The sequence below is a fragment of the Temnothorax americanus genome, unplaced genomic scaffold, assembly GCF_048541705.1.
Source record: "Temnothorax americanus isolate GAGA-0224 unplaced genomic scaffold, ASM4854170v1 Scaffold9, whole genome shotgun sequence".
NCBI classification, from domain to species: Eukaryota; Metazoa; Arthropoda; class Insecta; order Hymenoptera; family Formicidae; genus Temnothorax; species Temnothorax americanus.
In genome coordinates, this window is record NW_027509812.1 from 668368 (window position 1) to 680822 (window position 12455).

Here is a 12455-nt window from a genome sequence, read left to right on the forward strand (position 1 = left end):
ATGAATAATAACTTCGATAAATAGTGCCTACGAATAAAGAGAATAATTAAACGAGCTGAAATAAATTGTGAAACGCGTTAACGCGATAAGATTAGATTGGAATTAAGTGTCATTTGATTATACTAAAGAATATTTATTTTCAGAATTTTCAGTGCATATTACTTATTTTGTTAGTTTAATAATTTATTTTTATGTGTACTTAGATGATTATATTCAGGATCAATTAATCTTAAAGATAATTAGAAATAATTAGAAATAATTATTTTTAGAGATATAATAGCGTTGTGACTATAAACGACCAATTGTTGTTGTTTTTCAACAATTTTGTAATGATTATTGGTTTTGATTCTATACGATATTATAATTCCCTATTTATTCCATTATATATTATGTCACAATTAGCTCGATTAATTCGGTTCGCGTTGCCGCAATTTCAGGAAGTTAAAATTTGCATTGTTAAATAATTGATCATTCATTGACAACGCGGTGATACGTAAACAACATTGGGGTTTTTGTTAATGGCAATTTGGTGTATTTGTTACCAGATCGGAATAAAGAGCCGAACGAAACGAACAACATCGATTATTCATTAAGCTTGTAATTACCGAAAGAGCCGCGGGATTTGTCGCACGGACTATCGTGTAGCAGCGCATGTGTAATTATTGGGTTACTGTCAGGCAGATCTTGTCGGCAAGTTTTATCGCGATTAAAACGAGATAGTTTGTGGCGGCAAAAACAATCGATATATACGATATGATACGATACGATACCAAACTGTGCATCGTATGTCGATTCACCGATTGTCGAAATCGAGATCGAATTTCGATCGCGGACAATCTCATTTTTTCCCGACTAATGTGTGAATCTCTTTAGATACCTAAGTTTCAGTCATACGATGTCGTTAATTTCTTTTAAGTCGATTACACGACGATATAAGAAATCATATTGTTAATTAAGTAATAAACTTTTAAAATTCTATCAATCATTTTAAAGTATTTATATACATATACAACACATATATACATGCATTGACAAAAAATACTTTTAAAAATTATGCTTTATACAATGCATAGTTTAATACAATGTTATATTTCTTTAAATATTTTTTAGGCATTTCTATTTAAATAAAATATGTTTCAGAACTAAAAAGAAAGGAGAAGAATATTAATAGAACATCTGATTATAATTAAATTTCCTTAAAGAAAATTTATTAATTTACAGCACGTTGTCTTCATTATTGATGCTGATAATGTATTGATGAATGACTCACTAATCGTATTATTTAGCAATTTATTTTGTTGACGGTTTATTAAAGACTATACTACTCACACGTAATTTGTATTATATATTCATATTTTTTTTTATAACGAAGATAATTAAACTCTCGTAATTTATTATAGCTTAATATAAAAAATTATAAAGTATCACTCACCGTTTTCAGCGTCTCGAAGTTCCCTCTCTTCAACATGTCTATTAGCCTCCGGTGTTCCATTTCTTCCTTCGTCATATACATCTTCTTGTTCTTCAACTTCTCATTTTCGTAATCGTCGCACAAAATATTGTGAAAATTCACCTGCTGTATCACGTGATCCGATCTCGTTTGCTCGACCGGATTTTCCGGCAGATCCTGCTCGAACTGCAGGTTCTTAACGAGAATTTCGTTGACCACCGCACCACGTTCGTCGGCGTTCTTTACCGCGTTCTCTTCAACTACGCGGTCTTGTAACTTTTCACCGAACTGAAGTTTATTTCGAGAAGGATCTTCCTCTGTCTTCAATCTCGAGCCTGCCTGACTCTCCAGTTCATCCACAGGAATTGTAGCGGTCGACAAATTGCTGTTCTCCCGCGAATGGATCGTCAGTTGGTCCTGATCCTCTCGCGACGCGTCCTCGTAACCCACGAGATCTTGGAGGATTGTCGTCGACTCGTCTGGATCTTGTCTAATCTCTTCATGACCTCGGGATTCTTTTATCTCCGGAGATCGAGACCTGATACTCGATTTAACGTTACTCTGACAAGAGGACGCCGATTGAAAAGTGGCGAAAGTTTTCGCGGGCTCATTAAGAACAACCTGCTGCTGTTGATTCCACTGAATATAAATCGGATTGTCTTTCCTCTTGTCCCGCTTGTCCGCTGATTCTTTCGACCTGCCATTCGGCAGACTCTTCTGCACCTTCAGACACTGTTTCAACCCGATCTCCGGATACCTGCAGACCGAGCCTTCGCTCTTCCGATCGTCCTCCTCGATAGTCTCGAGATGCTCGTGTCGCGATTTGCCGATCTTGTCGAACGTCTCGTCCTCGAACGTCGACGACGTTTCCTTGACAGTTGACTCTCGATCCAGTTTAGAAACGCCGACTTTTTCACCGTAAGGCGACGCTTGCAGGGAAGGTCGAAGAATTGATTCGAGATTATCTGTGTGGATCACCTGCGGTTGCAAGCTACGTTCGTAAATTTTTTCCACGTGATTGGGAGAGGCGTAACGCATAACTCTAACGGACGGAACATTTTCACAGACAGCAATCTTGGATCTTGTGGCATTCTGCTCATTCGGTTGTTGCTGCGAATCACTGATCGCGGTGTAAGCTCGATTGTTTGGCTTGAAGCTCGACGAAGGTATGCCAATCGACATCCTCGTTCGATCCTGCGATCCAGCGTCTCGCGAGGGAGACACACCGAGATCCTTGCGCGGCAAGGCCGCGGGCCTTCTGACTTCCATCGACGCCCCTGCGACTTGGTGACACCTGGATCTCGGTGTGCGCGACTCCACCTGACCTTGAAGAGCCCGCACACGAGCGCTAACAGCCGAGCCATAAATCGGTTGCTCCTGTCGTGACTGATCGATTGATCTAAGCTCCCTTCGGATGTCGCTGCAAAACTGAAGTCGGCGTCGCGGCGATTCGATCGCGACGACGCGGTCAGATTCCGCCGACGAAGCGATCCTCGACGAGCTACCTCGCGAATAGTTTGCGGCACATCTTGTCGACACTTCCGTCGATTTACAGGCCGCCTCAACCGTTTTATCGGCGGCGGCGGGTCGCAGCGTCGGCCCGCTCGCCGTAGCAGACGGCCGCCTACTTTCTCCGTCCTTATTTGGTGAGATCGGCTCGCCTTGGTCACTAAGACTGCCTCCGGGCAACGATAGGCCCTTCGAGGGGCCTGGCTCGCACGACGGGTCCATCTCCTCCTTAACAAGCGAATGCGCCGCCGTCGCCGCCGCACAGTTTTCATCCACGCCGTTTCCAGAACGCTTCAGTGACGGCCTTCTGCGGGAAATAATTGACGTCGTCGTCGTCGTCGTACCAGTAGACACCTCGATCATCTTTGAATTGCTGTTAACGGTCGTCCTACCGTGATCAGACTCGCTCATCGCCTTTGACAAATTCATAATCCTACTCGCGGCGGTAGTTTTCTCTTCAAGATCCGCTTCGACACGTCTGGACTTGAAGCTCGAACCCAGAAGTCCTCTCTGAGGTATCCTAGAGGCCGGGTTAGAATCTCCGGATCTTAATGACGCGGCACACAACTGAGCGTTGAAGCCATAATCCTGCTGTTTACTTCTCACCGCCAAGTATTCCTTATACGTGCCTCTACTAGTGTTCACACCGACGTTAACCTTCTCCGGCTTGCTACGCTCTAATCTGCGATTCACACGAGTCAGATCGTCGTAACTCGACGAGGTTCCTCCGTTCAATCTGTCCCTCGCCTCGTCGATGGATGATCGAGACCGTGAATCCTGACCACGGTACCTTCGCTGGCTCTTCTGCTCGGCGCTGCTATTGGACCTCGTCAAGGGTTTTTCACGTGGAGTTACCGGAAAGTTCTGACTGTGCGCTTGATTTAACCATTCGTCTACCCTTTTCTGGACCTCTCCTTTGCGCAGCAAGATCTCAGGCATTTTCGAACGACCGCTCTCGATCTCGTCCATTGTAACCGGCGGCGAAACACAACAGGTATCTTGCTGGTGTCCTTTGTTAGAGTCTCTCTGTCTGTCCCGCGAACGCTGTCTCACTTGGGTCTGCTGATTCACCTTTAGCACCGGTTGAATCTTTTCCCTCGTCGGAATAGATTTAGGCTGAATTTTTGCGCCGGACAATGACTTAATCTGCTTCGACTTTACCTGCTGCCGTTTCTGTTGATCCATCATTATCGCCTCGAAATTTGTCACGCTGATGTTACCGACGTCACTGAGATCCGACGATCTCCGATAGTCCAGATCCTCGTACTCGTCCAAAATATTGTTCACCGACTGCGTGTCGATCGAGCTGGTGCTCTTCGACTTGTTTCTCGCGACGCTCTCGTCGCTGCTCGAGCAATTGCTCTGTTGCTGCTGTTGCTCGCGCTCTCTGCTGATCTGTCGCTTGGGACGTGGCTTCGGCTTCTGGTATTTTATCACCGCATTCTCGAAGCGCGACGAAATGCCTTCGATCTCTTCGCTTTGGTCTGTCCTCGGAGCGGACGACTGACGCGCGTAACGTTGCTGAGACGACTCCCGCCGATGATTGAGCATCTTGCCGTCGTCGGACGTCGGCAAGTCCCGCCTCGCAATCGCCGGTAAACCGGAAGCCCGGAAGGTCGTGAAGTTCTGCACGTTCCGCGAACACGTGTCCTCCTCGGCGTTCGTCAACCCCTTCGACGTGATCCATGAAGCGACCAGACGAGAGACGCCGCCGTCCACGTTGATCGCATCCTCGTCGGCGAAAGGAATGTTACTGCCGACATTGGACTTCGAGATTATTTCATCGTTCATCTTTTATCGCAAAACGGCATTTTAGTCATCGTGTCTCCTCGAAGAGAATAGGAAGGGGTACTGGTGACACGAAGAGATCCTGAAATAAAAATATTTAAATATAAAAATTGTGGCAAAAAGATGATTGAGAAAAAATGAAGAACTAACGAAAGATTGTTTTATAAATTTGAGTTTGATAGAATTTCTCGAAATTATGAAAAAAAAAGTATAAAAATATTCTGCGTGAGATAATTTTTCAAAACGTTAAATATTTTTTTCTATAGCAGCATAGAATATCGATTTATTTCGAAATAATTATCGAGATAATTATTTAATGAAAAATTATATATTTTTTTAATAGGCAACCATGATGTGTTTATGAAAAAATGCATCGCACTGTTCAGAAGATGCACGATTATTTCAGAAATTCAGACACTGAGAGTGGAGAGAAACTAGTGCAATTTGTCGACTAATTTATCGACTATTTAGTCGACTAATTTATCAGTCCTGATAACGGAATTAACTTTGTGTTAAATTTTAGAAACTGTTCCTGCGATTGCTTGCGAGTACCAAAAATTATCCACTAGGAACGGTTTATACGCAGGAACTATTCCCACAAATCCAACGTAATAAAGTCTCAAACTCGTAGAAACGACCAACGAAGAACGCGGTTCTCCTCATTAATTTTTCAACCTGCACGAAATTTACGTGCGTGCTCCGCTAAATGATACCGCCGCGGCTACGTTTCCGCTTGAACTCCACATGCACATTATGCGCCATTTTAACTAATTTGCAAAGGCCAGCACAGACTATCGTTTTTCCAGTGAATTGACAAAGATACGAGATCATAATAATAGATTGGAAAAGGCCCGGTAAATATAATTTTCGTAAAGCTTGAGAACACTTTAGCAACACTTAATTCCACAAATGGAAAAAAGTACGAGTCTAGGCTACGAGAATCAGAGTTATCTTACGAGGTACAGTGTTAAGTTTAGGATTAAAATTCTCCTCGGCAAAATTCGCTATTTCGAACTCGACCACGTTCTGGAAATCTCGCCGATCGGCGATAAATAGCAGAAGGCGCGCTTCTCCACAACGATTGCGCCGATCCGACGCCACCGTCATTTACCGACATTGGAGGCACGTTCTATCGTTCGTAGAATTTCCGGTAACTGACCGGTATCCGGTTTGAATTAATTCGGTTCCTGGGCTCGAGGACATTAAATATTATAATGTGTTCGCTCTGAGGAAATCGTGCATGGAATCCTTAAGAAACTCAAGAGATCAACCGAATTTAATATGCCCATAGAGACTGGCGGGATAATGCGAAACAGCATTATTTCTTCGTAAAGTCAGTTTGCAAGTTTATAGCGCCCTGTGAATTATTAAGAAAATGTTATAGATGTTGATGGGAAACTTGTAAGTAATGAAAGTAATACTTTCTTGGTTAAAATATATAAATATTCATTTAAAGCTTGTAGTATTTCATGTAAAATTGAATTTATAAAATATGATGATCCACCAAAGTTGCTTACCTATATCTATATCTTCTCTAGATCGATTAAGGCGATTTTTATCTTAATTTTTATATAAATATACAAAGGAAGTAATTAAAATAGATTAGTTTCGCTAATTAATTTAGATAAATTTGTTATGAAAGAAGTAAAAATCCAAATTTTCCATGATTTCCGCTTTACATATTCTTCGTGAAGTATAAACAAATTTCCAAAAGTAATATTTATACTCTTCATAAATGCGTTTTTATGTTGACCACCAACGATTTACTTCTCTCCCAAATGAGATCGCGATAACGCATGTCGATAATGCATGTAAATTTGTATAATTAACAAAATTTAATTTTAATTTGCGAAAACCTGGCTCACAGATGATGGGTTATTAAATGCATAGCGACGTGAGAGAATCTCTAATGCAAATTAAATAAAATCGTAACTAATGGAGCGAATAAAAATACGAGAAATCGTACTGCTTATCGGAAAACAACAACCGGATCAATTGCAAATTGCGTATTTTCGGTAAACAATCGGTTTTCAGCGACAATGTATCGCCCGACAAAAATAAAGGTCGACCTGGCGATAAACATTCGTAAAACGATGCGCGCGAAGGGTACGGGGCAGCTATGTAATCGGATAATATTCGCGAACGTGTAAAAAGGGGGAGGTGGATTTTATTTCATTTAATTACAATCCGTTGCGCGATAGCCATCGGTGCATCGATAGATCGATATAATTCAACAATGCGTTAAAATCGGCGAACGCGTAGAGTAAATATTATAAACGACAATCGGCTTGGGATCGCGAACATCGTCAAACCTCACGGGGAGGGTATATGCAATTCACACGAGGCAGTAAGACCGCGCGTGCGGGAGCGGCGTAAATTGAATTAAACTGTCCCGGCTTCGCTGCTGTACTACCGTGAGCTCTTCTGGCGCTCTAATGATTCCTACACAACCACACGCTTTGAAACCCCCTGGCAGGAATGCTACTTTTAGATCGCGGATAACGTTTAATGTAACCCACCGCGTCGTAACGAAACATTCGTGAATCATGTGTGACATGGGTGACGTCGGCGTTAAATTGACCTTAAAATCAGCAGAATCGTACGTCTTCGTGCGTTTGGCCAAAATGATTTGATTAATTTAATCCTAACTGAATTTGTTTGCATTTGCACGTGCTAAAAGTTTTTCACATAAAAAAGGATTTCTCTGTAACTTTATCAAATTCGTATCGCTCTTCGAAAAATATTACAATAGATTTATTTTTCATGTTGCATGAAATATGCAACGAGAGAGAACGAAGGCTATAAAAAAAAAGTAAAAAAAAAAAGACAGAAGCGCAGATAATCAAAGCAACGCGACAGAAAAAGATTTATCAGAATAAATTTCTTTCTCAAAAATGTTTTTATTAAAAAGCTTGAATTATGTCATTGCGTAATATGCAAATGAGAGTAAAGATTGTGCTCTGGGGAATATCAGTTTTCCCGATAAAAATGTTTATACCGTATGTACCCCAGGAACGCGAGCCACGGGTGTGTTGGCTAACGTAATTAACGGTACTGGAAAATTCAGGTGTTTCCGCGAATGCACCGACCCGAATCCTCTACGCGCGCACTAACACGCGATGCACGAAGATGACTACGATCTACGGTGATTATCGCGATTTATCGTCCGTAGGCCCTCGTCGCGATTCAGCTCATAATTTTGTCTCGTTAGCGAGCCCTCAGTATTTACTGTAGCGCAATAATGCTATTCTCCGCGACTTGCAGCAGTTGCGGGAATACGGGCATCAGAAGCAAGATATCATATGTAACTTTTTCTAGCAGGACATATCTCGTGACAGATAAGCTTCCGTCTACAGTTATTGTTAGACTGAAATTTGAATTATTTTAAATGTAAGTACACGTGTAAATATGATGATTTGTTTATTTATTATATATATATTATATAATATATATATATATATATATATATATATATATATGTATATATATTTTAACATATATATATATGCGCATACATAATGTATCATTATATATTTTTTGTTTTGCGGTACAATAACAACATTCGTAATATATACTATGCACGTTATGCGGAGACAGTTATAGTTTGAGAAAATTCTGTTTCGCAAAACACCTCTGGCAGATTTGCTCTCACAATTTTCATAAAACGCAATTCTTCAACTTTATAAAGAACCGCAAGATGTCAGCGACAAATCGGTGCCGCGGATATGCATAATTCATCGATTGACATTCTCGAATGAATTGCGGCGTGTTAGAATCGCGGTAGAGACGACAATGGAATGCAAAAATAATCGCGTGGGCTTAACGACCATGACACGATTGCGTAAAAACCAGGGATGGTAATCGACCTACGATCGCGAAAAGCGAATACGTACATCGGGAACTGACTCGTTAGCCGAGCGTGAGGTACTATGCACGCTATATTTAAACCTTTTAACCTTTCAATTAATCGGGTGACGAGATCTTTGATCTCTTCCCATCTAAGGTTGACTTACAGATCATCCGGATTATTCACGCTGGCATTACCGTTACATCGAATTTCTTCTAATTTGGTGAGACTAATTGTAAGCTAACTAAAACATAAAATTTCAGTTTTACGATATTGTTATAGGTAGTGAGAAATATGCAGCAGAATTAAAAGGTTTAAAGGTTTCTTTACAGGTTTTAGATAATTAAATCGAGTCGATTTAATTCCGAGGAGAGAAGAGAAACTAATTTACTTACTAATGTAAGAGAAACTAAATACTCTGATGAAAATTTTATAGTTCTTTTATTTAACTATTGATATTCTAACTATTGATCTATGTTTTATTTTATTTTATTTTAAAATAAGGTTTAATACAACAAACATATTAAGAAGGAATAATCATTTTAGTACGGACGGTGACACTTACATGCGCGGAAATCAGCTTTCAGGGTACTCAATCGTAATCGCGGGTGTTTTGTCAATTACTTCGTTCAACCGACGATACTTCTCGCGTAGAGGCCGGAAGACACGGTCGTTTCCTGCGGTAGCGCCGTAATAAAACGTACCGCACGTCTCGTAGCGCGCACGACAGAGCAATCTTATCGAGGATCGGGCACTACGTGCGTTTAGCATATACGCGCGCGCGCGTGTACGCGTACGTGATTAAGCGCCGTCGAGCAGCAACATTATCTGGCGATATGTAGGTGAGCACCGATCCTTTAGGAAGATTTAATGACCCTCTATTATCTGGTCGATATATGTGCCGCGCGGTCAGGCCGAGACTTTTTGAAGCCGCGCGGGAAGACCTTCGCCTTGGACTCCGACTCGACTTCGCCGCCGTTCGTTTGTCATTCCGACGACTACTTGTCGCGCGCCGATTTCCAATCGCGTATCTCGTATCGCTCATAATTCAGATTCGCCATTCGTGTGTGTCTGCCGTTCGTATTACTAGTTGTTATGCAGCGCGCGTTTCGTATCCCTCGAGGCGTTCGCCGATATTCGATTTTAACATCGCGCATGTCATCATTAGGTACGATTATTATTTTCGAATTAAATAATACGAGTGCGCGCCTTAGGCAACGAAATAAATCAAGCTCGAGACTGCTTCAGTTTGAGTTTCCCACGCAATTTTCTAAGATAATGAGAGAGAGAGAGTCCACCGTCTATCTTTAGCTGCGATTCAAAAATAGAAATTTGTGAAAATAGCTTTGCAAGTTCGCTCAACTGTAAAGTTCATTGTATCTCTTAGCCTACAACTTAACGTATTTCTTGTGAATTTTGTTCACATATTTTAACGTGTAACGTGACAAAATTTGTACTAAAATAGTATATCAAGTTGGAAATCGCAAATTTTCTACCAGACTCAAAAATCAGATGCTGAGAATCTTATCAAGATCATATATCGTTGGATGATTCTTAGTTGCTCAAGAGTCGCGCGAGCTACCTTACATGCTTCTTTCTTCTATAGATATAATTTCTTCGACAACGATATATCGATTTTGTCCGGCCACTAGCGTCTTTGCTAACCATTCTTCTAGGTAGTGTATACCGGTCCCTTCCGGCGAATGGTCTCTGAAACCGCGCGGCCCTCTTTCACAATCCTCTCTCGCCTCTTTCTTTGTTCTAAACCGTTGGGCTATTCACGTCTTTGACAGATTTGCCTTCAGGGTGGATAACCCGAACGTAACTACGTGGGGTCTACGCACTCAAAAGTTTTTCGAAGGACTCGCCGTATTTACTCACGAAAGAATACACAATTTCATAATTTTTCTATACACAGATAAACATATTAATAATGTCCATAGCTAATGAGATGTAGAAGTTTAGTTTAAATAAATCAACACAATTTTTGTGGTTTGAAAAAATTTATTTTAAAAATCTAAAAGTATTGTTTATATAAAAGAAATACAGTAACAATTATTAGAAAATAAAATAAATTTTATGGTTGTTTATTATATAAGAACTAACATAAAATATTAGGAAAATTATACGCTTATATGTTATGGTATTACAATTATTATGTTGAGATTATTATTATTTTATGGTAATACACATATTGTATACGCGCTTCATAAGCTTTAAAAGTTCTGATTTCAAACAGAGTTGTCTTACGACGCGGGCGGCTCCGAGAAGTACTTTGCAACCTTTTTGCTCATCTTAACATTCTCCGCGTAGGTCGCTTCGCTCTGGGTTGCATATGCGACCCCTCTGAAACCCAGTTCCTCCCTTCTCCCTCCCATTCTTTTGTTCTCGCCATACTCCCTCTCTCTCTCTCTCTCTCTCTCTCTCTCTCTCTCTCTCTCTCTCTCTCTCTCTCTCTCTCTCTCTCTGTTATTTTTTCTCCTATCCCCGCGACATACGAGATGTGCCAGAAGAGACTCACTTTTTCGACAAACAAACCATACGACAAACAAATGTCACGAGCCGCACTTTAAAGCTAAACACCTTGCTTTTTTTTCCACACATGGTTAATTTACGTTTGCTCGTTATTACCACGTGTGAAAATGGAGTTTATATAGTGCCTTCGCTTTTATTTTTTATTATTTTTCACGTTGAGTTTCTTTTCAAGCGACAAATTCTTTTTGATTACCGTGTACCGACAGAACTATTGAATTATTTTAATTATTTAACATAATGAAAGATGGCGCTAATTATCTAGAATATTAAATGACATAATTTATAAATGAACACGTGTGCAAAATTTTTCTATTAAATTACTTTAACTTTTAATTTCCAGTAAATAAGTGAGGCACAAAAATACAATTTTGCAAACAATGTAAGGAATTATTATCGTCCCCTAGCACAAATCACGAGTGTATCGGGCATCGACCGAATGCATCGGTGCGCTAAACCCAAAGCGAGGCACTAAAATGCAAGAACGAGATGACGTTTAATTCTTCGCATCGGAAGAATGTCTTTGAACTCGGTTTGGAACCGGACACGCTCGTTATAGGCCGCTCCTCGCCTCCGTCGTTCTCTCTGTCTCGCCTCAAGCTAACGGACGATCGGCGGCAAGTGCATTCACACGTAGATAACGCACACTAATAGCAACGAATACGTTGGACTCGTGTTGCGAGACTCATTCATGCTGATAATAGCGCGAAGCGCGTGAATCGTCCAACGCGAGTGATACGCTTTTTATCGCACAATACGGATACGCACACGTACGCGCAAATATATGTATATTTGTTCCAAGCCAAGCACGATCGTTACGTTCACTCAACTATCTCTTCCGAGGGATTTAACTCATTAATGCAAAATTACCACTTCTATCTTTATTGTACTGTAACAGAAGCTACCGTGCTTTTATTTTCGACATGATACGATATCGCAATGATACGGAATATTTGAACGGTAAAATGGATATCATAAATATAGAGAGAGAGAGAGAAATTGGATATATGAAATAATTTAAATAACAGTATATTTTTTTATGAATTGCGAGATGGTTGCATTATTTTTATCATGTTTATTATTTTATATTATTTTTTATATATATTTATTTGTATATATATATATATATATATATATATTGGCCAATATTGCATTACCCATCAATTATAAAAGAATATTATTACTTGCTCTCATAATTTCATACAAAATTAAATAACGCTTTCGGATGAAGAGACTAATCTCAAGGTGACACTGTTAGAGAAAAAAATCTATTACTGCACCGTTACATCATCGCTTGCGTAAGCTTTGATTACTGAAATAAACACCTCC

General features: G+C 40.4%; 1 protein-coding gene and 1 long non-coding RNA gene across 12 annotated transcripts in view; one reads left to right on the top strand and one right to left on the bottom strand.

Moving 5' to 3' along the window:
• Nucleotides 1-12455, bottom strand: part of LOC143908099 (uncharacterized) — a 215267-nt gene that overhangs the window by 198247 nt on the left and 4565 nt on the right. For all 3 annotated transcript variants that reach the window (XM_077425410.1, XM_077425409.1, XM_077425411.1), the window contains one exon: nucleotides 1433-4829. In XM_077425410.1, coding sequence (XP_077281536.1) covers nucleotides 1433-4750 — 3318 coding nt within the window. In that variant the 5' untranslated portion in view covers nucleotides 4751-4829. The remainder of the gene's footprint in view (nucleotides 1-1432; nucleotides 4830-12455) is intronic.
• Nucleotides 1-12455, top strand: part of LOC143908122 (uncharacterized) — a 102524-nt gene that overhangs the window by 10909 nt on the left and 79160 nt on the right. The window lies entirely within an intron of this gene.